Here is a 27,936-nt window from a genome sequence, read left to right on the forward strand (position 1 = left end):
TTATTAGAAGTGTACTTTAAATTACTTGTTTTTCAGTCAAGTATACTACAGTATATGTTCACCATCTTTACATTTCAACACACTCATTAAAACTGTACTTCAATTTGAAACGCTTTAAATTGTAATTTAGTATATTCATTCAAAATACACTTGGAGTTGTTTTTAAGTTGATTTAATATATATATTTATATATATATAGATATACACCTTTTTCGCCCCAATTTCGTGATATCCAATTGGTAGTTACAGTCTTGTCCCATCGCTGCAACTCCGGTATGGAGTCCCTTGGGACAAGGGCTTATAAAAGACACACCCTCGTCTACTTACCCTCGCCTTATGCCCTTGGGAGAATCCCCGTGGCCATATTTGTCGTCAGTCCAAATGATTAGCCAAGCAAGGGAAGTTTGCAACGTAAGCCCCTCAGCCCTCGTTTTTCAATTATGTTCACTTCAGGGCCTGAAACACCCCATGATTAAATTTGCGATGATTGTTCATCCACTAAGAAAAGTCTGCCAAAACTTAAAACCTCAACGTCAATATGGAGTCAATATACAAGTGTAAGTAAAAAACGAAAGTAAATAAGTTCGAAATTGTGCTACTAATGCACAAACACGTCTCATAAAAGTAATGTTTTTGTTTGGTTAGCTTTTGGAAAGTAGCTTGGCAGAAGTATCAAGGCAGGCTAACGTTTATTAGCCAATTAATTTGCAAGCTATCATACAGGAGGCGTATATGAATAATTACATAGTTAATATAAGTAGACATGCACTCATAATTGACTGTAGCGCATATAAAGCACACACAAGCTACCGATGGCTGAAAACACAATCGCGGGATGAACAAGTGACAAATTTCCATTAAAAATGGCCCATTTAAAAATCATTCCTTCCTCCCTCGCCCCTTGCCCTGAAAGTGTATACTCGTCAGACAAGTTGGAAATGCAGCCAAGGGACGGACTCGGGAGAGGTGAAGGTCGAGAGCCATGCGTCCTCCGAAACACGACCCTGCCAAGCAGCACTGCTTCTTGACATACTGCTTGCTTAACCCGGAAGCCAGCCGCACCAATGTGTCGGAGGAAACACTGACTGCAGTCCAAACACTTAAAAGACACACCCTATCCCCTCAGCCCTCAAATTAAGTGGACACTTCTGATGATGTATCATGACGAGTATACACATGCAGGGCAAGGGGCGAGGGAGGAAGGGATGATTTTTAAATTGACCCCTTGGCCGGAAATTCGTCACTCGTAGATCCCGCGATGGTTGTGTTTTCAGCCATCCATTTGATTAGATGTTCAGGAGTCTTATGGCTTGGGGGTAGAAGCTGTTTAGAAGCCTCTTTGACCTAGACTTAGAGCTCCAGTACTGCTTGCCGTGCAGTAGCAGAGAGAACAATCTATGACAAGGGTAGCTGGAGCCTTTGACAATTTTTAGGGCCTTCCTTTGACACCGCCTGGTATAGAAGTCCTGATGGCAGGAAGCTTAGCCCCAGTGATGTACTGGGCCGTACACACTATCCTCTATAGTGCCTTGCGGTCAGAGGCCGAGCAGTTGCTATACCAGGCAGTGATGCAACCAGTCAGGATGCTCTCGAGGTTGTTGACCTGGCACCACACGGCCAGGTCTCTGACCTCCTCCTTATAGGCTGTTTCGTCATTGTCGGTGATCAGGCCACTGTTGTGTCATCGACAAACTTAATGATGGTGTTGGAGTCGTGCCTGGCCACACAGTCATGAGTGAACAGGAAGTACAGGAGGGGACTGAGCACGCACCCCTGAGGGGCCTCTGTGTTAAGGATCAGCGTGACGGATGTGTTGTTACCTACCCTTACCACATGGTGTGGCCGTCAGGAAGTCCAGGATCCAGTTGCAGAGGGAGGTTTAGTCCCAGGGTCCTTAGCTTAGTGATGAGTTATGAGGGCACTATGGTGTTGAACGCTGAGATGTAGTCAATGAATAGCATTCTCACATAGGTGTTGATTTTGTCTAGGTGTGAAAGAGCAGTGTGGAGTGCAATAGAGATTGCATCTGTGGATCTGTTGGGGCGATATGCAAAATGGAGTGGGTCTAGGGTTTCTGGGATAATGTTGTTGATGTGAGCCATGACTAGCCTTTCAAAGCACTTCATGGCTACAGACGTGAGTGCTACGGGTCGGTAGTCATTTAGGCAGGTTACCTCAGTGTTATTGGGCACAGGGACTATGATGGTCAGACCAGATAATGTTGTTTCTCATGGTCTGAGAGTTCTTTTGGTGACTTTTGGCAAACTCCAAGCGGGCTGTCATGTGCCTTTTACTGAGCAGGGACTTCTGTCTGACCACACTACGATAAAGGTGGAGTGCTGCACAGATGGTTGTCCTTCTGGAAGGTTGTCCCATCTCCACAGAAGAACTCTCGAGTTCTGCCAGAGTGACCATCGGGTTCTTGTTCACCTCCCTGACCTAGGCCCTTCTCCCTTGATTGCTTAGTTTGGCCGGGCGGCCAGCTCTAGGAAGAGCCTTGTTGGTTCCAAACTTCTTACATTTCAGAATGATGGAGGCCACTGTGTTCTTGGGGACCTTCAATACTGCAGACATTTTTTGGCACCCTTCCTCAGATATGTGCCTCGACACCACCCTGTCTCGGAGCTCTACGGCCAATTCCTTTGTCCTCATGGTTTGGATTTTGCTCTGGAACGCACTGTCAATTGTGAGACCTTATATAGACAGTTGTGTGTCTTTCCAAATCATGTCCAATCAATTGAATTTACCACAGGTGGACTCCAATCAAGTTGTAGAAACATCTCAAGGATGATCAATGGAAACAGGATGCACCTGAGCTCAATTTCGAGTCTCATAGCAAAGGGTCTGAATACTTATATAAATAAGGTATTTCTGTTTTTTGTTTTTAATAAATTTGCACACATTTCTACAAACATGTTTTAATTTTGTCATTATGGGGTACTGTGTGTAGATTGATGAGGGGAAAAAATTATTCAATCAATTTTAGAATAAGGCTGTAACGTTACAATATATGGAAAAAGGGAATATATATATATATATATATATATAAAGTATGTTTAACTCACATAATATATATTTAAAGTATGCATTAAGGTGTCTGTAATAGAATAAACGTGGGAAAAAATTGTTTAGACATTAATAATTGCATTTCTATAGCATCCAAAATGATTTTGTTTTTACTGTGTTGGGCGCATGCCAGGACGTAGGCGCGTTGGCTTCAAAACAGTACCCATGTCAGTCATCTAGTGTAATTATAGAGAACCGGTTTTGATCGATTACCTTTTTCTATGAGTAAGGTTTGATTGACAGAAGGTTCGTTGTCGTTACTGCCTGTTACAAGTAGTTCGTTCACTTTTCCTAAACGGTTAGCTCGCTAGATAAATTGTATTTAGATAGCAAATGTATTGACAGTTGGGTTTAGTCGGTGACTACAAGCTAGCTACATTGCAAGTTAGCTAATGCAGCAACTGGTGGTGATGCAAGACTGAACAGTAGTCGCGTCGTTGCAGCTGGATAGCACAGCAGAATGGAACTTTGTTCTCTCTACAAGACTTTATCAAGCAAGGCAAGTGTGATAACACGAAATTATGTTGGCATGGGTGGCTGTAGCACAGATGCATGAGGGTTAGTTAGAACATATTTGGCTGTAGTGTTAGCTTGCCAGGTTAGTTAATGTTAGCTAACTATGGGCAAGTGTATGGGCTATAACTATATTAGCTCTAGTCGAGATATACACAGCAGCTAACAAACCAGCCACGTCTATCCGTGACGATTGTAAATATGGCTAACTTGTTGACTAACGAAGCTTAGCTAGGCTGCTAACTATCGAATGCCTTAACCAGACATCATTTCAAATGAGAGGATGTAGCTAACGTTAGCTGATGCATCCATTATGAAACATCATTTTGCAATGCAATTGCACTGTTTGCATGTAATTAGCTAACGTTAGTCAGCTACCATTCAAAGTCACATCATTAGACCTCTTGTGTGCATGCAATGTCTAGCATTGAACGGTTGAATCTATTGGTATTCAGTGTCTCTGGTTAATGATGTGTTTTTGTTTTACAGAGCACAACCCGTGGAGCACGCGACATTAGGTACGAGTCAAATATGGACCGAAAGATGATACGGAACGGTTTTGTGCAGATGTTATAACGAGGTAGCTAGCTAGCAAGCCAGGACATTGGATAAATACAACAGCGTTGCAAGTGAAACACCTACATTGCAGCTTGACAGCTACGCTTGGTTTGCCTGTGTCCGTGGAGTGCCTATGGCGGAGTTTGGAGAGATCGACGGCTCATCTCCATCGAATACTGGGGATTCGGTGGCCTTGCCCAGTGATAAAACAGACGGGAAGACGCAGTGCGAAGTATCGGTCTTCAATGGGGACTGTGGGATACCGGCAGACATGGTTGGATCACAATCTGTCGCCGTAACGTTACCTGACAGCCCAGGGCTTGAAACAGCCAACAACTCCTCTGTCGGATTGGATTCCAAATCTGGAATACCACGCAGGAGCAGCATTATAAAGGTAAATCATATTTGTATACGGATTTGAAAACGCGAAGAGGGATGGATGGTTAGCATAGTGGATGCATCCTTAGATTTGATCTTCCACGAAGTGTAACATGTTATGCACATTGGTTCAGCAACCTCGATCATACAACCACTTGCAATCCAAAAACCACTGTTCACACACATTGACAATGCAAACAGTCAGGTGAAAGTATAGGTCTCGTCTGAATTTCATCGAAAGTGTCAATTCACCATTCAGCGCAAATTAAGTAACTTCTATGTTGTCAGCTCATGGTAAATATCTGCGCTATTTAGCTGAATTCTGGATAGGCTACTACTAGGAGGGGATAAGCCTCCGTTATCAGTTTGAATACTATTGTTTAAAAATATCCTAGGCCAAGTCCTCACTAACTCATTTATGAAATTCAAGATGGGACCTTAATATGAAGACACAGGGAGTTAGTATGGGACAACAATGTCTAGGCTACAGGCGTTCTTACAAGTACGTTCTGTTCTGTTGGAAAACATTGCTTTGCGTAAACTGAATTTGGAGACCAAAGTGATCCGTTTGCGACATCTTTCAAACAACAATCTTGAGTGCTTGACTTTTACCATATGTTGCCATTCCACATTTGGGATAAGTCGGGGCCAATTCCTGTGGTTAAGAACAGTTTCCAAATTAAATTGGTGCCGTTGTTGTCTGAACACATTGGTTTTGTAAGCAGTTCATCACGAGACAAGGCTTTTCCTCATTAAGACTTCTCAGCTTTGTATTCCGTTGTCTTCATTACGATAGTGTTGTCAGTTGGCCTCTATATTAGACAACAACAGATGGCCTCATGAAGGAAATGATGCATTCACCTATTTCCTCATATTGGCTGTGTTGCAAGGTTGTTCGTTTGACTTGTTTTCCCTGAAAGTGAAGGCTACAAATCCCTAAATAGGCCTACACATTGCATTCAAGTGTAGCCTAGGTCTTCAAACTGAGGCTATCACATTGCTAAACTCACAGCATTTTTGTATTTAGCTTATTGCTGCTCATTAGGCAGGTTTCCGTTGACCCAGGTTTTTTCAATAAAAGCAATGTCGCAACAAAAAAACATTGCGATGTGTAATAGAAACAGCAGCTATTGAAGAAATGTTCTAAAGATTGACAAAAAAATGTATCCATTCAATGTGTGGATTTGTCTTTTGTCAAACGTTCTTTATCGTGAGGAATTATGATGGAAACAGTTTTTCAGAATAAATGATTATTGCCGAATAATTTAAGGTACTCTGGGCACGTGATGTCATGCATAACTATAAAGCTCCACTACAGTTTAATTCTAAATGTCTACTGCTTGCAAAAATAAAAATGTTTCTTTGCAGAACAAGGATTGTCTTGACTTTCAAGAATGCCTGAATTGTTTCGCCTTGCTTTTCTGGTTGGCTGGATGCAAGATATAGATGCACTATTGTAAAGTGGTTGTTCCACTGGATATCATAAGGTGAATGCACCAATTTGTAAGTCGCTCTGGATAAGAGCGTCTGCTAAATGACGTAAATGTAATGCAAGTTTCACAACCCAATTATTTCAGAGCTACAGGAGTGCAAGTTGCACAATGGCACAGACCATGGCAATACGTTGGCACATGAGAATTATTACAATATGGCAAATATGAGTCAATTCTTGCATTCTATCCATGCTGGCCTTTGCGGGCCACCTGAGACATGAAACATACTTTAGGTGGGAAGGAATACAAACTGTCACATTTATTAACGTGTAATTTCCCTAAATGGATTATGGAAACAGTTCAACCACTTTAATTTTTTTTATTCGGCACTCAAGGTTTTTGCGAATGTTTACATTTTAGGGGGGCAGGGGGGTGACATCATTACAGCCTGCTGTTTGTCATAAGGCAGTTCAGAAGAAACAAAGGCAGTTGTTGCAATTTCTATGCAAACTTTCTAAATGTCAACAACAAAATCACTGGACAAGTTAATGGAAACAGCTTATGTAGGTCTTTTCCTTATTTCTATGCTTCTTTTGATTTTTAAGCTGCTTATGGCTTGCTTACACTCTAGCCCAGGGATGGGCAACTCCAGTCCTTTTGCCCCAGCTAACACAACTGACTCCAATAATCAATTAATGATATTTTAGTTTAGACTGCAATTAGTTTAATCAATGTGTTTGCTAGGGATTGGGGGGAAAAGTGAGACAACCACTTTGGCCCTGAGGACTGGAGTTGCCCATCCCTGCTCTAGCCTTATTATATCTGCAAGTGAACTGTGTAGCCTTATGAATGCATAGTCCCCACTGTGACTGAAGTTGCATCAATATCTTTTGATCAGCTAATTTCTGGACCAACTGTAGATGAGGCTCGTACTTTTTATTGTCCAAAATCTCAATCAACTATGTTATTCATTGTGAGCCTTTTCATTGTGGTATTGTTGATTTGCCGGCAATGAACATGGTTCTTTCCAGTTAAGCTCTTTTTCAAGCCAGGTTTTGTGGGCAGCACTTTCTTGGCATATTGAAAGCGTTGAACTTTGATGCTCTCTCTGCCTGGAGATTGATGGAGGTAACATTGACATTTCTGCCTTGTAAAGTTCCAAGTAATCTCTCACCACCACACAAGGACCTGTCTCACTTCCCAGCTGTGAAGAACTATTTATTTCATCTGATGTCCACTCCTGTGACTCACGGTTAAAAAAAACTACAAATTAATAGATCAGTTATGTCTTGAAAGGTATTGGAGAGCAGAGAATTCTGTATTTCCCCCCCAAAATTTGCTGCACATACTTTCACTCACCAAGCTCTTGGTTGGTCCAGGCTGCCCACATTTGGGAAACCTTCTGTGTCGACAAACTTCTCATTGCTATTGAACAAAGCTTAATACACACGTCGTGTTAGAAGTGCCAAAGGATCCAGTCAGAAAATGCACATGTGGCTTACCACCAATGTCCCAAATGCAATAAGGGACTGTAAGACTACACAATAACAGCCTTCTCTGCCAGCCTTGACAAGTTGGTATAATACAACACTGGTCCATATGCAAATCAGCGTTGGGCAAATTTCCAGGCTAGTCATGCTCGCCCTGTCAGACCAGAGCTAAAATGGACAGCTCCCATTAGTAGCAGTGGGTTCTGCTGCAGGTCTTAGACCTGTGCTGCCATATTATGCCACTCCACTTCCACCTTACACTGTAGCCTTGCAGATATGTCAGAGTGAATAGAAAATGATACCACTGTGCTTTTTAGAAATGACACTGAACTAAAATATATAAATGCAACAATTTCAAAGATTTTATGACTGGGAATACAGATATGCATCTGTTGGTCACAGATACAGTACCTTTAAAAAAAGAGTGGTCTGGATCAGAAAACCAGTCAGTATCTGGTGTGACCACCATTTTTGCCTCATGCAGTGTGACACATCTCCTTCGCATAGAGTTGATCAGGGTGTTGATTGTGGCCTTTGGAATGTTGTCCCACTCATCAATGACTGTGCGAAGTTACTGGAACACGCTGTCCTACATGTCGATCTAGAGCATCCCAAACATACTCAATGGGTGACATGTCTGGTGAGTATACAGGCCATGGAAGAACTGGGACATTTTCAGCTTCCAGAAATTGTGTACAAATCCTTGTGACATGGGGCCGTGCATTATCATGGTGAAACATGAGGCGATGGCAGCGGATGAATGGCATAACAATCGGCCTCAGGATCTCATCACTGTATTTCTGTATAATGATCATGCTGTTTAATCAGCTTCTTGATATGCCACACCTGTCAGGTGAATTGATTATCTTGGCAAAGGAGAAATGCTCACTAACAGGGATGTAAACAAATGTGTGCACAATTTGAGCTAAATAATATTTTTGTGTGTATGGAACATTTCTGGGATCTTTTCAGCTCATGAAACATGGGACCAACACTTTACATGTTGCGTTTATATTTTTTGTTCAGTGTATAATTAATAGTGCACAGCCTTCAAGATTGAATTTATATGAAAGATTTAAGCACTTCCAATGAGAAGACTGGCACTTTCACTTTCTGTCCTCACACTCATAACATGAACACTGATTTTCAACTGTATTATGGAGCGCAAATCCCCATTGGCACACGTTGAAAGTTTTCCTTCATTTTTTTTTGCCTTTGAAATCAACATTGTTTTTACATTTTACTCCACCAATTTTCAGAGAGAGCAGCTTTTTGTGAAACGGGTAAGATATTTGTTTACATGTTTGATTGGTCAGATAAGTGCAGGCTTGTGGTAATGGCTGGAGTAGAATAAGCGGAATGGTATCAAATACATCAAACGTGTGGTTTCCAAGTGTTTGATATTCCATTTGCTTCGTTCCGGCCATTATTATGCCTCCTGTGATGTGGGGATGGAGGGGGCTTGACATGAAGTGAATCGGAATGTGTTTAGGATATTGCATGAATTATTACACAATGATGCACTAGAAATGGGTAATCTTTCTGGAACAAAGAAAAACATGAAACTGTTCTTAAGATTTGAAAATAATGGTTCTGTTCCGGAACACTAGATATCACTTTTGTTTCCGTTCCTAAAAATGGTTTGTTCTTTTTTTATGTTCTTTGAAAACGGTTCCAACCCCTGAGTAATATAATAAGCTATTTCTCTACTAAAGCAGAATAGTTTTTCTGCAGTGATGAGAGGATGTGGTCGGCAGCGGTGGAAGAACCCAATTGTCATACTTGAGTTAAAGTAAAGAAAACTACTCAAGTGAAAGTCCCCTATTAAAATACTGCTTGAGTAAAAGTCTAAAAGTATTCGGTTTGAAATATATGTAAGTATCAAAAGTAAATGTAATTGCTGAAATATACTTAGTAAGTAATTATGCAAACCAGACAGCACAATTTGCTTAAAATTGTTTACTTTTTTATTTATTTAAGGATAGCCAGGGGCACACGTAAACACTGAGTCTGCCAGATCAGAGGCAATCGGGATGACCAGGGATGTTCTCTTGATAAGTGCATGAATTTGACAATGTTCCTGTCCTGCTAGCTAGTCAATTTACTTTTGGGTGTCGGGAGACATGTATGGAGTAAAAAGTAAATTATTTTCTTTAGGAATGTAGTGAAGTAAAAAGTCTTCAAAAATATAAATGGTGAAGTACAGAACCCCAAAAAACAACTTGTGGTTGGCACTTAAAATAACACTTTCTTATATTAACACACACACAGTGGGCTGAAACTTAGCTTCCAAAGTTGTGGTAATGCTGAGTGGAGGGGAGATAGGCCTAGCTTGGGTCAGGTCACAGTATGTGCTCAAAATATAATCAAAAGTAGACTCTCACAATTAAAACCACTGTGTATCATACTGCTTGAGGTGTCAAAATCCTGATTTTTATTTATTTAATTAGTTAAGTCCGTTAAGAACAAATTCTTATTTACAATGACGGCCTACACATTATGTGAATGATAATGTAGCTTTGGCCTAACAGTTTTTAAAATGATCTGTTCAGTTTTGACCAACCACTGTAAAGGACTGATTTTTGAATGAACCTGTGGCTAAATCATTTTTTCATAGAGTTCCCTTAACATGGTCCATCCATTGTTTGATGGCTATCAATTCTCTTCTGTATCTTGTTGCCAAAACCACAGCTCAGAGCATGTCCCTGATTTAATGATCATCCAAGCAAAATGTAGGCCTAGGATTTTTCCAACTGTCCACTGCAAATAAATCGATCTTCTGATCTGGTCCAGGCAGAACAGGAGTAGCAATACGTTCTCTTTCAATTCAGATGCTCCATATTTCAAGGGGAGCCTTATACTTCTACTTAGTTAGCTTAGGAATCCCTTGCAGCAATTTGTTTTCTTCCCTTTTCTCAAGATCAGGGTTATTTGTCGATATTGAGTAGTTTACATGACACATGCCTACACCAGTTTTATGATGCCTGATCTTTCTTGCACCCTAGCGCTAACCAAACCCTGTTGAATGTGAAATGTCACTGGTCTCATAGACTAGATGTAACATGGTAAGCGTAAATCCTGGACACTGAAATTGTAATGATATGTTTGCTATGGTTACATAAGATGGAAGATTACTTGAGGCAAAAACAAAAGGAGGGTTTGTATGGTCGGGGTGGGTGTATAACGTGAATGTCTAGCAACGCAAAGGTTGTGTGTTCGAATCTCATCATGGACATGTTTAGCATTTTAGCAAAATGTGCTATTTTGCAACTACTTTTTTAGCTACTTTGCAACTACTTAGCATGTTAGTGAACCCTTCTTCTAACCTTAACTCTCTTAGCTAACCCTAACCTAACTCCTAACCTTGACCCCTAACATCTAGCAATCCAAAGGTTGTGTGTGAATCTCAAGGACAATTTTTGCTAATTAACAGCATTGTTACTTCTTAGCATGTTATCTAACCCTTTCCCTAACCTTAACTCTTTTAGCTAACCCTGACCTAACTCCTAGCCCTAACCTTGACCCCTAACTCTAGCCCCTAGCCACTTAGCTAACGTTAGCCACAACAAATTCATCCAGAATTCATCCAGAACGCCGCAGCCCGTCTGGTGTTCAACCTTCCCAAGTTCTCTCACGTCACCCCGCTCCTCCGCTCTCTCCACTGGCTTCCAGTTGAAGCTCGCATCCGCTACAAGTCCATGGTGCTTGCCTACGGAGCTGTGAGGGGAACGGCACCTCCCTACCTTCAGGCTCTGATCAGGCCCTACACCCAAACAAGGGCACTGCGTTCATCCACCTCTGGCCTGCTCGCCTCCCTACCTCTGAGGAAGCACAGCTCCCGCTCAGCCCAGTCAAAACTGTTCGCTGCTCTGGCACCCCAATGGTGGAACAAGCTCCCTCACGACGCCAGGACAGCGGAGTCAATCACCACCTTCCGGAGACACCTGAAACCCCACCTCTTTAAGGAATACCTGGGATAGGATAAAGTAATCCTTCTACCCCCCCCCAAAGATTTAGATGCACTATTGTAAAGTGGTTCTTCCACTGGATATCTTAAGGTGAATGCACCAATTTGTAAGTCGCTCTGGATAAGAGCGCCTGCTAAATGACTTAAATGTAAATGTAAATTGCAATTTGTAACATATCATACTAAATGGATGATGGACATCCACAAAATAATACATATTATTCAAAAACATAAAATATCATCATACCGCCCAATTTTTAAAAAAAATACTGTGATATATTTTGGCCATATCACTCAGTCCTACTTGACTGCATCAAATCAATGTAGAGAATATTGCTCAGCTAGCTAAGTTAGCCAGCTAGCTATTTAGGTAATTGAGGCTACAATATGCTGCGCTCCCTGTCCTTGTAAACAATTAACATCATAATTCAGATTAATCAGCATACCTGTTGGTTGTTTGTTGTAGCTCACTCATTCTCATTTAGCTAATGTTTAATTCTGTAATTTTTATTCCATTTTGCATTGATTAGAGATCTCTCACTTCCCTTGCTACACATGGAACCTTGGACTGTAGAGCAGTTTTGATAGGCTAACAAAATCAACAAGCTACATGTGTGAAATGTGTGTAGGATACCGGCATAGCTGACTTTTTTTTTTTAATGGGCCACAGGTCATAAACTACATTTAAACATTTGTTTTATTAAATGTAGGAATTTCCAATGTCATCCTTGTATGTAACAATGTCACGTGGATAATTTACTTAAGACAAGGTATTTTCATTCCTAATTAAATTAGGCCTAAAAAAAATACAAGTATTCAAATACTAACCGTTTCAGATATTTGAATAACTGTGCCCATCCCTAGCTACTATTGAAATTAAATCAATTAGCATGATTTAAAATGTGCAAAGTTATTAGGGCTGTCCCCGACTGCAAAAAAATCTTGGTCGACCGAGAGTCATCTGTTCTTTCGACCAATCGATTGGTAGAAATTTAAAACATGTATTTTTCCATATATAGATACACCCTATGTTTGAATAAAATCAACTATATGTAGGCTACTGCGTTTGTCTGATGCTTTAAGCACTGCAATTTTAAAAATGAAGAAGACACTCAAATTACTAAAGAGGGAGCCAGAGTTTAAATAGCCTAATCAGAAGAAGAATAAGCCTGTTCTGACCCTCTTCCTCCCGCTGCTGCTGGCCTTTGCAGATTATGGCCGTTTTTATACTCCTGAAGTTGCCGGTAATGGGCTACACCAGTGGTCGGCAACCTTTTTTTCATTTGGAGTGCCAAGTTATCATTCTATTTCTACTGATCTGCATGCCAGTTATGAATTTCAAATGCATATTTTCGTGGAACAGTTTGTTTTAAATTTATAATAGTCTTCATATCTTAATCAATGTCATCTGGTTAATCAAAATTCTATTTGAAAGAAAAGTTTTCAAATTTAATCTTAACTTCTATTGCCATTGCCGATATGTAAAAATGTCGTACATAAAGCCAACAAATAAAAACATTGCAGTCCGCAGGTAGAAAATATCCTGATAAAAATAAATATCCTATGATATCCTATCCTTGGCTACGCATGGCCTATCTGCAAGGAACTTGAAACATTGACAACTATTAGCTTGGTCCGGCCCAAAGCTCGTGCTAGCGAACTAGTAACATTGCCTATAATTTTCTGGGCCCTCAGTTTCCTGTGCCAGTGAGCTCCGGAGAGACACACAGCTGTAGGCTATTTGCGGGATAAGAAGTAATCAGGTAGGCCTATTTTATGATATTTCCACCGGATCAGGGCATGACATTTTTTTTTCTTCCCCTTTCTGAGTGTTTAAAGGGATAGAGCCAGAAAGATTTTTCAAATAGGCTACATTGAGGAACTATTGGCATTCTCAATGAATGTAAAAACAGACTTAGTTTACTTGCCGTTTGAGGCGAAGAAAAAATGACAAAGGGGTATATTTATAGGCCTGCATTTGCGTGCAGGCCAGGTAGCCTATAGGCTTACTTCTATGTGTAATTAGGTGTGTGTCCTTAGTCAAGATTGACAGGAGCGCTACAGTACAAACAAAAGACAATTAATAAATTGACAACTTGTAAATGGAATGAAATAAATCAGTGTAGCCTAGGTTGTGTGCTCTGCAAACAATGTGTCCACTCCTACAAGGACGACGGTAAGACTGTAGTGATAAGATATTGAATGCATTAACAGAAATTACCTTAACCAAACACACATTGTAGATTAGAAATAGTGGGAATTAATGGTAAATGTACTACTGGTGATACTGGTGTGCCATCCCTGCGGCCTCTGCAATGGATTAGTCCACTCAGACAGGCGTGAATCAGACTAGTGTCTCGTGTGCCATACATATTTTTATTTTATTTTCCACTGCTTGACTAAAAATAAATCTTGGTCGACCAACAGCCTATCGACCAAACAATCGACCAGTCGACTTAATGGGGTCAGCCTTAAAAGCTATGAAGTGAACATGGATCAAATGGATTGCAGGAGCAATGCGTCATTAATCCTATAATTACTTATCATTGGGAAGGCTATTTTATGATTGCTATTTCAGTAATCGGCCATCGGATGCAGGTAGGCATACACCATTGTCACACATGCACTGTGCACCACTGTTAATCTTATTTTTTGTAATTAATATTTCACCAAATAAAATAGATGGCAGCATGAGGCAGGAAAATTATGTGGATATATTGAAGCAACATCTCAAGACATGGGTCAGGAAGTTAAAGCTTGGTCGCAAATGGGTCTTCCAAATGGACAATGACCCGACGCATACTTCCAAAGTTGTGGCAAAATGGCTTAACCTCTCTTGGGTAGGGGGCAGTATTTTCACGTCCGGATGAAAAGCGTGCCCCTAGCAGGCAGTTTACTTTGGGCACGCTTTTCATCTGGACGTGAAAATACTGCCCCCTAGCCTAGAGAAGTTAAATTGTTTAACTTGGGTCAAACGTTTTGGGTAGCCTTCCACAAGCTTCCCGCAATAAGTTGGGTGAATTTTGGCCCATTCCTCCTGACCGAGCTGGTGTAACTGAGTCAGGTTTGTAGGCCTCCTTGCTCACACACGCAGTTCTGCCCACAAATTTTCTATAGGATTGAGGTCAGTTCTTTGTGATAGCCACTCCAATACCTTGACTTTGTTGTCCTTAAGCCATGTTGCCACAACTTTGGAAGTATGCTTGGGGTCATTGTACATTTGGAAGACCCATTTGCGACCAAGCTTTAACTTCCTGACTTATGTCTTGAGATGTTGATTTCAATATATCCACATAATTTCCTGCCTCATGATGCCATCTATTTTGTGAAGTGCACCAGTCCCTCCTGCAGCAAAGCACCCGCACAACATGATGCTGCCATCCCTGTGCTTCACGGTTGGGATGGTGTTCTTCGGCTTGCAAGCCTCACCCTTTTTCCTCCAAAAATAACGATGGTCATTATGGCCAAACGGTTCATCTCTAGGAGACAGAACGCGTCTCCTTCCTGAGCGGTATGACGGCTGCATGGTCTCATGGTGTTTATACTTGCGTACTATTATTTGTTCAGATGGATGTGGTACCCTCAGGCATTTGGAAATTGCTCCCAAGGATGAACCAGATTTTAAATGTGTTTTTTGGGGTCTTGGTTGATTTCTTTTTGTTTTCCCATGACCTCAAGCAAAGAGGCACGGAGTTTGATGGTAGGCCTTGAAATACATCCACAGGTACACCTCCCATTGATTCAAATTATGGCAATTAGCCTATCAGAAGCTTCTAAAGCCATAACATCATTTTCTGGAATTTTCCAAGCTGTTTAAAGGTACAGTCAACATAGTGTATGTAAACTTCTGACCCACTGGAATTGTGATACAGTGAAACTATAAGTGAAATAATCTGTCTGTAAACAATTGTTGGAAAAATTACTTGTCATGCACAAAGTAGATGTCCTAACTGACTTGCCAAAACTATAGTTTGTTAACAAGAAATTTGTGGAGTGGTTGAAAAACGAGTTTTAATGACTCCAACCTAAGTGTATGTAAACTTCTGACTTCAACTGTATATTTTCTCTTGCTTTGTCTGCTCTTTTCAATATTATGTCTATCTCTGATAAGCTACCCAGGAAAGGGCTGAAAATAGCCCATATTAATATACGTAGCCTTAGAAATAAGCTTCATGAAATCAATAACTTGCTAACATCAGATAACATTCATATATTAGCCATTTCTGAGACTCACTTCGATAATTCATTTGATGATACATCAGTAGCAATACAAGGATATAACATTTATCGAAGAGGCAGAAATGCGTATGGGGGTAGGAGTTGCTGTATATATTCAGAGCCATATCTCTGTAATCCTTAGAAGATCTTATGTCAAGTGTTATTAAAGTGTTGTGGTTGCAGGTTCACTTTGTACATCTAAAGCCTTTTCTTTTGGGGTGTTGCTATAGGCCACCAAGTGCTAACAGTCAGTATCTAAATAATATGTGTGAAATGCTTGATAGTGTATGTGATGTAAACAGAGAGGTCTACTTTCTTGGGGACCTGAATATTGACTGGTTTTCATCAAGCTGTCCTCTCAAGAGGAGGCTTCTTACTGTTACCAGTGCCTGTAATCTGGTTTAGGTTATTAATCAACCAGGGTGTTTACAAACACTACAAGAACAAGATCATCCACATGTATCGATCACATTTTTACTAATGCTGTAGAACTTTGTTCTAAAGCTACATCCATACCCATTGGATGCAGTGATCAACCAAAGTTCCAACAGCTGGGCCTAAAATGGTGTATAAGAGATCATACAAAAGATTTTGCTGTGTCTCTTATGTGGATGATAATAATATTTGTTGGTCTGATGTGATTTGAGGAGCATCCAGACACCGCACTTCATGAATTTATGAATTTGCTTCTTCCAATTATTGATAAACATGCACCTGTTAAACTGACTGTTAGAACTGTTAAGGGTCCATGGATTGATGAGTTGAAAGAGATGGGGCTAAAGGAGTGGCTAATAAGTCTGGCTGTACATCTGACTGGCTTACTTACTGCAAATTGAGAAATGATGGGACTAAACTCAACAAAAAGAAGAAGCTTTATTATGAAGCCAAGATCAATGATATAAAGAATGATGGAAAAAAAACTGGTGTGGCTGTTGAACAAGTTGAGGAGACTAAATTACTTGGCGTTACCTTAGATTGTAAACTGTTATGGTCAAAACATATAGATTCAATGGTTGTAAAGATGGGGAGAGGTCTAGCCGTAATAAAGGGATGCTCTGCTTTTTTGACGCCACACTCCAAAAAGCAAGTTCTGTAAGCTTTAATTTTGTCTAATCTTGATTATTGTCCAGTTGTGTGGTCCAGTGCGGCAAGGAAAGACCTAGTTAAGCTGCAGCTGGCCCAGAACAGAGCGGCACGTTTTGCTCTTAATTGTAATCAGAGGGCTGATAATAAATACTATGCATGCCAGTCTCTCTTGACTAAGAGTTGAGGAGAGACTGACTGCATCACTTCTTCTTTTTATAAGAAACACTAATGTGTTGAAAATGCCAAATTGTTTGCCTTGTCAACTTACACACAGCTCTGACACACACACTTATGCCACCAGGGGTTTTTTCATAGTCCCAAAATCCAGAACAAATTCAAGAATACGTACAGTATTGCATGGAACTTCCTTCCATCTCATATTGCTCAAATAAACAGCAAACATGGTTTCAAAAACAGATAAAGCAACACCTCGCGGCACAACGCTTCTCCCCTATTTGACCTAGATAGCCTACATATCAATGCATTCACAAACTGTGTGCCTTTTTAAAAATGTATGTAGTTCTGTTCTTGTCTAATGATGTTCTGTATTATGTCATTCTGTATTGTGTTGTGTGTGGACCCCAGGAACTGTAGCTGCTGCTTTTGCAACAGCTAATGGGGATCCTAATAAAATACCGGAAGTCCAAATCCCTATTTCCATGGCTAATTTAGGAAAGGGACAATTTTAGCTAGCTTTCCACCGGAGGACAACACAACAATTCAAGTTGTTTCTGTCAATGACGTTTGCTCTCAATGCGATTTGATAGGAGTGACGCCAAACCCAAACTGGCTTCCATCGACACTTTATTTTTATTTTTTTTAACATTTTATTTTTTTTTTAAATTGGGGGTGCGCCAGGACCATTCACAGTTGAGCTCACACTGATTGGCTATTTTATTTTAAAAAATGTATCAAGAGAGGCCAAATACTTGCTGGCTTTCCTAGCATTCAATGCTACGGGCTGCAACAATGTCATACGCTTTCAGTCAAGACCGCATCAGATAGATGGCCTACAGAGACAGAGGGGTGCTGTTTCGCTCGCTCAGCTACATTCAGCCTCCTGTGATTTGAAGGAAAATTATGTAACACAGAGATGAAAGAATAAATTATTTGCTATGTTTTCTTTCTTGGTAATTTTTTGGGCGAAGTCTGGCTATCCTTCGCATCCACGAATACACACCACTGGAAGACGGTCCATCCCCCATGTACCAACTTCCCTTTCGAAAATTGGAATGTCAGGCTTACTGCCATTTTTTTTTTTTTTGTGTACCGTCTCTCAGCACCAGCTTAACCACACCAGGATTACACTGGCATTTTACCCAACCACATGCTGTTATCCACCATGAGGATTTATGGCATTACCTTTTCAGTTATAATATTGCGTGCCAAGTCCAATGTTTGAGTGTTGCTTAATTTACCAAAATGCCATGCTCTGGTTGGGATCCAATGGCATCAGCCAACGCTGTATTTTTTTTTGTCGTTGATTAAAGATCTTCTGTCACCATTCCTGGTCTGGGTGCTGTCTCAAGTTGCTCACTGTGCTGTATTTGTTCCAGACGACTCACTACACTTTACCAAGCCTGCAGTACCATTTATTCATTCATCCACTAAGATGTAACTCATTTACAGGGCTGGGGACTTGACGGAGAGCTACCGGCTATAACCTGTTATTTCAGGGGGACCACAGATGACTTGGCAGTACTCAAGTGGCTTTACTAGGGTAAAGTTTGTAGTAGACCACCATTAACTGAAGGGAAGTGCATAAGAGCCTGATAACACAGGTATACACATTTCTGACACCTTCAATTATTAACAGATCTTAGCACCTGTTCACTTTAAACCCAAGTCTGTTTGAATTGTGTAGTGGTATGGAATTAGCAACTAGATTCAGCTGTGGTCTGATTTTTGTCAGAGCGGATGTTCCGGGGTCCGGAAGAGAATTATAATTATTTGTACATTGCAAAATGTACAAAAAGTAAGCCCAAAAATATATTATATTTGAAAATAATAATTTTGTAAATATTTTATATTGACATGATCACATCTCTTTTTATTTGTGGGAATACTTAGTAGTGTTTACTGAATTCCTGGTGATTTTTTTTAATTTTTTTATTTTTATTTTTATTTTTGCAGAAAAAATGAAATCCTTGATATTAGTCTTGTTTTTTTTTACAAAAATCTTTGGAGGGGTGGGGAAATCACTCACAGGCCGGTTTTGACCCACGGGACACCTGTTACTGACTCCTGCCATACCCCTGCCATCTTCAATATATATGACATAACTATTCGATAGCATACATTTTGCTCAGTCTGCAGTCACCGACTGCAATGTAGGCTAGTCGATCTCAAACATGGCCAGCATCTTTTGATCTGTGATTGAACGCTAGAAAGGCAGTCACTGTCACGACGCGTTGACATTGTACTCTACAACTTTAGTACAATTATTGATCTCACAAGATTTCTCTTCTCACATCCTAATTTGTTCATGATTGGCATATGGATTTCTTTGACCTGACCACATTTCCTCTGCCCCAGCACCGTCCTCTTCTCCTGTTGGACCTTGGGGCTCTTCCAGCTATGCAGCCGATTAAATCGGCAAAACAGCAATCACAATATAGTTTATGCAGGCTTTGGGCATCTTGATACCCTTGGCAAAAACTAAGCAGTAGGGCCCAATTTTATTCACAGTGCAGTACTGTGGTGTTAAGAAGCCTTCCAGCAGGATGAGTTAGGCTAGTCTCATTAAAGATGCCTTATTAGATGCTGAACTATATTGAAGCTGCTCACTCTCCTTCATGGATACAAATTGTGTGACATGACACCTATGATTTATTGCTGCTTGCCTCTTTAAATTGATACTTTGGGATTTTGGTAGGAGTCAGATTAATCGGTGATACCATTTTTGTCTGTCCAGTATGAAGGAAGTTAGCATTGGCTAACAAAACTGCCTCTAACTAGCGTTACCCATAGACTTTGGTAACGCATGGATTTGGACCTATGCAATACGATGACTGCACATTTTGCCTTACGTCCCATACTGTTTTTGAATATGAAAGTGGTCACACTTTCTCATCATAAAGCAATGTTATAACTGATGTGATTTTGATATTGTACATTTTCATTTCCCATATTGGCTATTGTTTCTCATCACATTGTAGTCTAATACAAATGTGGTTCTGGTCAGATTTAGAGCAGGGGTTCCCAACTAGGGCAGGGCTCGACATTAACGCTTGTCCTCTTGTCTGGGACAACTTAAATATGAGCGGAGGCGGTCAGCATTTTAAAACTATTTAATCATAATTGTTTAAAACCTGGATGTTTGTCATTTTATGAAGCATGTATTACCTTGTTTCAAATTCGACCTTGATAAAATAATTCCCTCAACATTTATAAACACTTAACATGCTATTGAAGCCAGCATTTTTCTCATGTTCTGTAAAAAAACAAAAAAAACATCATTTTTTAATTTTTATTGTCCAGCAGCCAAAGGTATAATCCTAGTCATAGCTTTTGAGAATGGCGTCTTCCCTCTAATTGCATTTTGGAACATTCGCGTGTAGCCTACAGCCATGTGTGTACTGTTGAGCTTTATAATATGAAAATATAAAACTCATCAACATTTCTTAAGCTAAACGATCTGATCTGTCCTCCCAGAACTGTCCCCAGAGCCTGTTTTGAACCAAATACATATTATTTTATTGCCTCCAATTTCAATCCCTGGAGGGACTTATTTTATCAAGGCATAAAAAGTATTTGGTTTTAATTGTAATGTTGCAATATTTTATAGGCTACCAAGGGTGGCCAACCATCATTCAGGAGAGCCTTTAAAAGGGTTGTGTTGTATTTTGAGACAGGCTGGGATATGCAAAGAAGCCAGTAGGCAGTGTAGCCTCCATTTTTGTCTGATTCTCTATGTTAAAAAATATAGTAATGCATTTCATTTTGTGAAGTGGTTCCTTGCATCTTACAATGATGTAAAAATGGTGCTACTTGTCCTTTTTGGATGAGTGATTTTTGTATCTAAAATAGTTAATGTCAGGCCCTTATATGGGTCTCGCCCCCCACCGGTGGTCGCCAAAGTTTCCTGATGGGCCACAGGACTTTCCTTGATTTGAGGGGCAAAACATGTTTTAAATGATCAATTGTATAAACTGATCTACAACGATTCATATCTCTGCAACACTTTAGGCTTGAAACAAGCGGTTGTCTTTGGTTTGTGTCTGATGTTCAGAAGCTGAGCTACGACCTTCTAAATATATATAGATGTACTTTCCTTGTGAAGTCATCTATACAATGTGTGACTCTGTCGCTATCAGTCGATCTATTCACTTTCTGTAAAATAATATGTATAATTAAATTGAGGGTTCATATAAATTTATATTAAAATATATTTGGTAGCGGAATAACATTTGGGGAAAACGGGTCTAGACTTTGTTTTCCTTATTTATTATTAGGATCATCATTAAATAGCCTACCTAAAATATGTAATGAGTCCTGTTAAACTACAAAGAATTGCAGGAATTGAGCTTAAAAATCCTAGGTCCCTCAAATTAAACAAAGTCAAGATGGTGGATTTAATATTGGCTATCTTAATAAACAATAATAAAATGGACGGGGGACATGTTTTCTAATGTGAATTTTTTTTTTATTAAAGGACTCATACCTCTTGGTAAAATAGCTGTGACAGTGTCTGTGAAGTTGCTTAGCTTCCTCACACACTAGTGATGTATTATCCATTGATTGCATCACTCAAATCAGACTGTGTGAGAAGTGCATCGGGGCTTGACTGGAGCTAAATCAATCAATGTGGATTTGGGTAGCTTCAGGGGCTCTATCGACGTCCTGTTGCTGCAGCAGTTCTCTTACGACTGCCTGTCTCTGTTTTGTAAAGCCTGTCTGATTGGCAACCCAGCTTGGCCCTTTGTCATTCTGCTTTCCTAAAGCTGTATGTTCGTTATGAAATAAGAAGTGATTGGTGTAGTGCAGTGTTTCCCAAACTCTCCTCGGGACCCAAAGAGGTGCACTCTTTGGTTTTTGCCCTAGCACTACACGTCTGATCAAATAATCATCAAGCTTTGATTATTTGAATCAACTGTGTAGTGCTAGGGCAAAAAACTAAACGTGCACCTCTTGGGGTCCCGAGGACAGCGGTTGGGAAAAACAGGTGTAGTGGAAATGGCCCAATTCACTGGGGTTGGCAATTACTTAGTCTTAGAACACTCACCAGTCCACATGTGAATTTATGTATCACTATAGTCAATGTTTTTGAAGTAGCTGGGAACTAATTGAAATGGGCAATCTGAATACTGCAGTAGAAAAGAACCAGGCCTAGGTAATTACCACAACAGGTGTGCCTTTTGTGTGAGGCACCCAGTGAGGAAACCATCAGCGTTTTGGAGCTGCTTCTGTGTTTACTGTTTTTGTTAGTTCACTTTTGGATTACAATTTCTTTCACCCGGGATGAGCTACTGAATAATAGGGACACATTACCAGCTGGCTTTTGTCCTGAGATTCTGTCCTCATCTGACGATATACTGCTGAAAACCCCAGACCACGAGTCGGATTTCTAACTGAGGCTATGCGACTGTGCATCGGAGAAAGAGGGGGAGAAATGCCGGGGAGAAACGCCGGGGAGAAGCGCCGCCGGGGAGAAGCGCCGCCGGGGAGAAGCGCCGCCGGGGGGAAACGCCGCCGGGGAGAAGGCGAAGTCGCCGTGCCCTGCTCCAAGGCCATTTCCTTTCCAATATGCATTTACTCGCCTCAAAATCGACGAGCTACAACTTCTGATTAGAACAAAAAAGGACTTCTGTCATTTCGGTTTCACTGAATCTTGGCTAAATGACGATACACCTGAAGCTGCTGTGGCTCTACCAGGCTTCCAGCTATACCGGGCTGACAGTGTACCCGAGCTGTGCAAAAAATCCTATGGTGGCGCTGTATGCTTTTTACGTCAAACAACGTTTGTGCAATGATGTCACTTGACTGGCGAAATCTTGATCTCCTGACTTGATCTTCTGACTTCCTGATCTATTTTCATCAACTGCCATCCGTTTTATTCACCACGTCCCTGCCCCCCTTCCCCAGGTCTGGGGAACAGTTCGGGCCAGTCCATAGCATCAGTGCCTTCCTCTTGCAGGAACTGCTGACACACTCCAGCCACATGAGGTCTAGCATTGTCTTGCATTAGGAGTAACCCAGGGCCAACCGCACCAGCATATGGTCTCACAAGGGGTCTGAGGATCTAATGGCAGTCAGGCTACCTAATGGCAGTCAGGCTACCTCTGGCGAGCACATGGAGGGCTGTGCGGCACCCCAAAGAAATGCCACCCCAAACCATGACTGACCCACCGCCAAACCGGTCATGCTGGAGGATGTTGCAGGCAGCAGAACGTTCTCCACGGTGTCTCCAGACTCTGTCACGTCTGTCACATGTGCTCAGTGTGAACCTGCTTTCATCTGTGAAGAGCACAGGGCGCCAGTGGCGAATTTGCCAAACGTCCTGCACGGTGTTGGGCTGTAAGCACAACCCCCACCTGTGGACGTCGGGCCCTCATACCACCCTCATGGAGTCTGTTTCTGACCGTTTGAGCAGACACGTGCACATTTGTGGCCTGCTGGAGGTCATTTTGCAGGGCTCTGGCAGTGCTCCTTCTGCTCCTCCTTGCACAAAGGCGGAGGTAGCGGTCCTGCTGCTGGGTTGTTGCCCTCCTACGGCCTCCTCCACGTCTCCTGATGTACTGGCCTGTCTCCTGGTAGTGCCTCCATGCTCTGGACACTACGCTGACAGACACAGCAAACCTTCTGCCACAGCTCGCATTGATGTGCCATCCCGGATGAGCTGCACTACCTGAGCCACTTATGTGGGTTGTAGACTCCGTCTCATTCTACCACTAGAGTGAAAGCACCGCCAGCATTCAAAAGTGACCAAAACATCAGCCAGGAAGCATAGGAACTGAGAAGTGGTCTGTGGTCCCCACCTGCAGAACCACTTCTTTATTGGGGGTGTCTTGCTAATTGCCTATAATTTCCACCTGTTGTCTATTCCATTTGCACAACAGCATGTGAAATTTATTGTCAATCAGTGTTGCTTCCTAAGTAGACAGTTTGATTTCACAGAAGTGTGATTGACTTGGAGTTACATTGTGTTGTTTAAGTGTTCCCTTTATTTTTTTGAGCAGTGTATTTGGCAGTCTTATGGCTTATGGGTAGAAGCTGTTCAGGGTCCTGTTGGTTCCAGACTTGGTGCATTGGTACCGCTTGCCGTGTGGTAGCAGAGAGAACAGTCTATTACTTGGGTGGAGGGAGTCCTTGACAATTTTTAGGGCCTACTACACCAGCTTCAGAGCTGGTGTATTAGGATTCGATTTTGGTTTTGTATTTATGCTTTGCCTGTTTGTTTGTTGGAGGGTTTAGCGGGATTTCTTATAAGCGTCCGGATTAGTGTCCCGCTCCTTGAAAGCTGCAGCTCTAGCCTTTACCTCAGATGTTACCTGTAATCATGGCTTCTGGTTGGGATATGTACGTACAATCACTGTGCTCCTAGAAATGTTAAGTATTCTAGCTTTATAACCTCAAATGTTTTTGTCTGTCTGTAACTGTGCACAGCACCATTTCTGAGTCAAATTCCTGTACAATCAAATGTACATAGTGAATAAAGGTGATTCTGATTCATTTTCCCCACAATTAACTTTCCTTAACACTAAAAGCATGCATTTTGCATGAAGAACATTTGTAAATGGGGTCTAGTTTCTTACAGAGAGAGCTGCAGAATTAGTTTTTATTTAGCCCTCCATTTTGAGAGAGACACCTGACATTGCAGACATTGCAATATTCATTTCTGAAAGACCATGGTTTTAGCTTCAGAACAGGGTTTTTAAGATAATTCATATCAGTTCAGGCACATAATTCAGGAAATCCTCTCTATGGCTCCCATGCTAGTTATCTATTTTATGGTTGATTTGACTCGGGTCTGATACCAAATTACAACGTGAACAGCTGGGCATTTGTCAGGTTCCTCAGTGGTATAACAGCCACATCCAGCTGGGGATTGAAAGTCCTGAAAGCATCAGTCCATAGTTTCCACCTAAAACAGGCTTTTACGCCATGTTTCCCGCATCCAACACCCACCATGTTCCTAAATATGAAATATCCTTGAAAGCACTGTTTGCCAATGTGGTCAACCCTGGAAATAGCCTACCATAAACATATATGATATTTGCTGTGACTCCTAGCCTATTAATGCATCTAAATTACCCTTTTATATAGTAAAACCTAAGCCAGCATGGCTGACTCCTAATGGCTGTTTTCAGATGTGCTCTTTAAAATGTGACTATTGTCTCAATCTGCTCTGTGGATGTGAATGAACCCTGGTGTTTGGAGGTCAGAGTGGGAGATGAGGTTGCAGTCACAGAGTGGGGGGGCACGAGTCTTCTCCACATAGGGAGGCTTCTTCACATTGTAGTCGGGGGAAAGTTCAGTCTGGGCTCAGGTATCAAAGCCAATGCTCTTTTCCCTTTTGAGCGTTTGATGTTATTGAGACGAGAGCCTGATAAGGGACAAAATGATGAGCAATATCCCCTTTATGCTATAATAAGATTTCAGATTACACATTTAGCTGCCAACCTATCTGCACTTCTGGAGTTTAGTGCTGTTGAATGTCCCTTGGTAACATTATCATTTGAATGATTAAAGCGTTTTATAAAGTCAAATATCGGTGTTAATGATTCTATAGTATTTAGCCTAGCATAGATGTAGACTAATATTGATGATCACATTACGCAGCAGTCGTGGTTGGTCTCTTGTGTGATGCTCTATACAATGCACTTGGTCTGGACTGTAATGGGTCCCCTGTGAATTCTTCAGACGTACAGACAGTCCTGAACTGCTCATTGAACCAGTAAAGGGGTTTCAGTCTATTAGGGAATTCAGAATCCTACGGGAGTTTTTGGCAGCTGAACACACTCAAATGTAATGCAGGGAGACAAAAATACTCTCCAAATCACCCCATGCCGCTAAGCCCTGCACAGGTTTAGCTAGGCCTATGTTATTAAATTTATCGAACATCATGTCTCTGGGTATTTCTGGGAAAAGTAAAACCACAATCGATGTCTATGTACAAAGTGACAAGAACTCCAGGTGTAGACCTTTGCAGAATCTGACCTGCCTATGTATTAGGCCTAAACATTTGCAAAGGAAATCAGGACATCCAGTATCTGGAAATAAAGGGAGAATTTCAATATCATTTCTCATACACTGGTGAGGTTGGCGTCTGCAACTTGTGACCTATTTGGATTCCACAAATTGTCCAATACGTAAGAGTGAGTCAGTTGTGGACCTCTCAGCATGGTTGCTTTGCCAACGCAGGCCTACGCGTGATGATAATTGGGCCTGTGTCATTCTTAATTACGACAGCACCTCAGATCAGCAGACTCCTGGGATTGTCTGGATACAGCATCATCGTAGAATAACAAAACACTGATTTTGTGTTGCTTCAGAAATTGGACATTTTTAATATCCAGTTAAAATCTATTAATGAAATGGATTGTGGACCAGTATGCTGGTAATAAAGTAAGAATCTCTGCTGAGCAAGTAGGCTAAATTGAAACATTGGAGATTGTATGGTTGTCGTTATCATCCCTAAAAAGTATGTTCTTGAGGATTTCCTTTTAGCATCAAGAAATGTTTCTCTTTCAGGATAATTTTGAGTCTTAATGAAATCATGTGTAAGTGACTAAAAACACCCTGCTGACTTTGGCCATTACATAAGACGCAAAATTATATTTTCAGGAAGGGGGGGGGGGTTCTGTGGTATCGTTTTCTTGCTTGGGGAGCTGAAGCCAGTCCTCACTGAGCGCAAGAGGAAATCCTGATTAGCAGCCACACCTAAAGGCCAACACGAATGAAAACTCCTTCCAAAGATAGTCAAAATTCTTGTCCAGATCACACGGATTATCTTCAGTCATGCATTTTGGCTTTTTCTAAGCCTCAGGAAAGTTCCTCCAGTAGCACTTCTGTCTGGAGTGATGTACTTATTTTGAATAATTTACTTTTAGATTAGATCCTTCCTCACAGCACAGAGATGTATGTGAAACTCTGGTTAGGCTCTGCAGGGGGTAAAAATGAAGTGGTGGGGCCCTGAGATTGATTAGTACCCATTAAAGTACAGCCTGCCTTCTCTTCAATTACACCACAGAGCAAGGGTGAGAAAGTGTTCAATTAACATGGCCAGAGTCCTGTTACCAGATGTGACGTGTTGATACAAGAGATTAATGTGTCTCTGGAATGCCATGGCTTCAAGGAATACAGTTTTCATGGCTTCATGCTGCCAAACCCTGAAGAATGTCATGGTTGAGACTTTCACCTGCATTTGTAGACTAGGTTAAATCTAACTCGTAAATTCCACACAGACTTTACCTGCTGATAAGCTTGACTTTTAAGATTTTGCAGATGTAAAGGCCCTGAGGTATCATAGCTATAATGTTACTAACCATTTATGACAACCAGGCTAGCCGTGATGTACGAGTATGAGAGACAGAGTAACAACAAAAAAATCCAGAAAAACACATGTCAAAAATGTTATAAATTGTATTGCATTTTAATGAGGGAAATAAGTATTTGACCCCCTCTCAATCAGAAAGATTTCCTGCTCCCAGGTGTCTTTTATACAGGTAACGATCTGAGATTAGGAGCACACTCTTAAAGGGAGTGCTCCTAATCTCAGTTTGTTACCTGTATAAAAGACACCTGTCCACAGAAGCAATCAATCAGATTCCAAACTCTCCACCATGGTCAAGACCAAAGAGCTCTCTAAGGATGTCAGGGACAAGACTGTAGACCTACACAAGGCTGGAATGGGCTATAAGACTATCGCCAAGCAGCTTAGTGAGAAGGTGACAACAGTTGGTGCGATTATTCGCAAATGGAAGAAACACAAAAGAACTGTCAATCTCCCTCGGCCTGGGGCTCCATGCAAGATCTCACCTCGTGGAGTTGCAATGATCATGAGAACGGTGAGGAATCAGCCCAGAACTACACGGGAGGATCTTGTCAATGATCTCAAGGCAGCTGGGACCATAGTCACCAAGAAAACAATTGGTAACACACTACGCTGTGAAGGACTGAAATCCTGCAGCGCCCGCAAGGTCCCCCTTCTCAAGAAAGCACATATACATGCCCGTCTGAAGTTTGCCAATGAACAGCTGAATGATTCAGAGGACAACTGGGTGAA

The 27,936-nt window shown here is 41.2% G+C and overlaps 1 protein-coding gene across 1 annotated transcript in view; it reads left to right on the top strand.

Annotated features, from left to right (window-relative positions):
* Window positions 1-3,614: 3,614 nt before the first annotated feature.
* The window catches only part of LOC115176921 (inactive phospholipase C-like protein 2), a 54,138-nt gene continuing 29,816 nt past the window's right edge, over window positions 3,615-27,936 (top strand). The window contains exons 1-2 of the mRNA XM_029737318.1: window positions 3,615-3,774; window positions 4,069-4,531. Of these exons, the coding sequence (XP_029593178.1) occupies window positions 4,271-4,531 (261 nt within the window). The 5' untranslated portion in view covers window positions 3,615-3,774; window positions 4,069-4,270. The remainder of the gene's footprint in view (window positions 3,775-4,068; window positions 4,532-27,936) is intronic.

This window comes from Salmo trutta, chromosome 37 (genome assembly GCF_901001165.1).
Source record: "Salmo trutta chromosome 37, fSalTru1.1, whole genome shotgun sequence".
NCBI lineage: Eukaryota > Metazoa > Chordata > Actinopteri > Salmoniformes > Salmonidae > Salmo > Salmo trutta.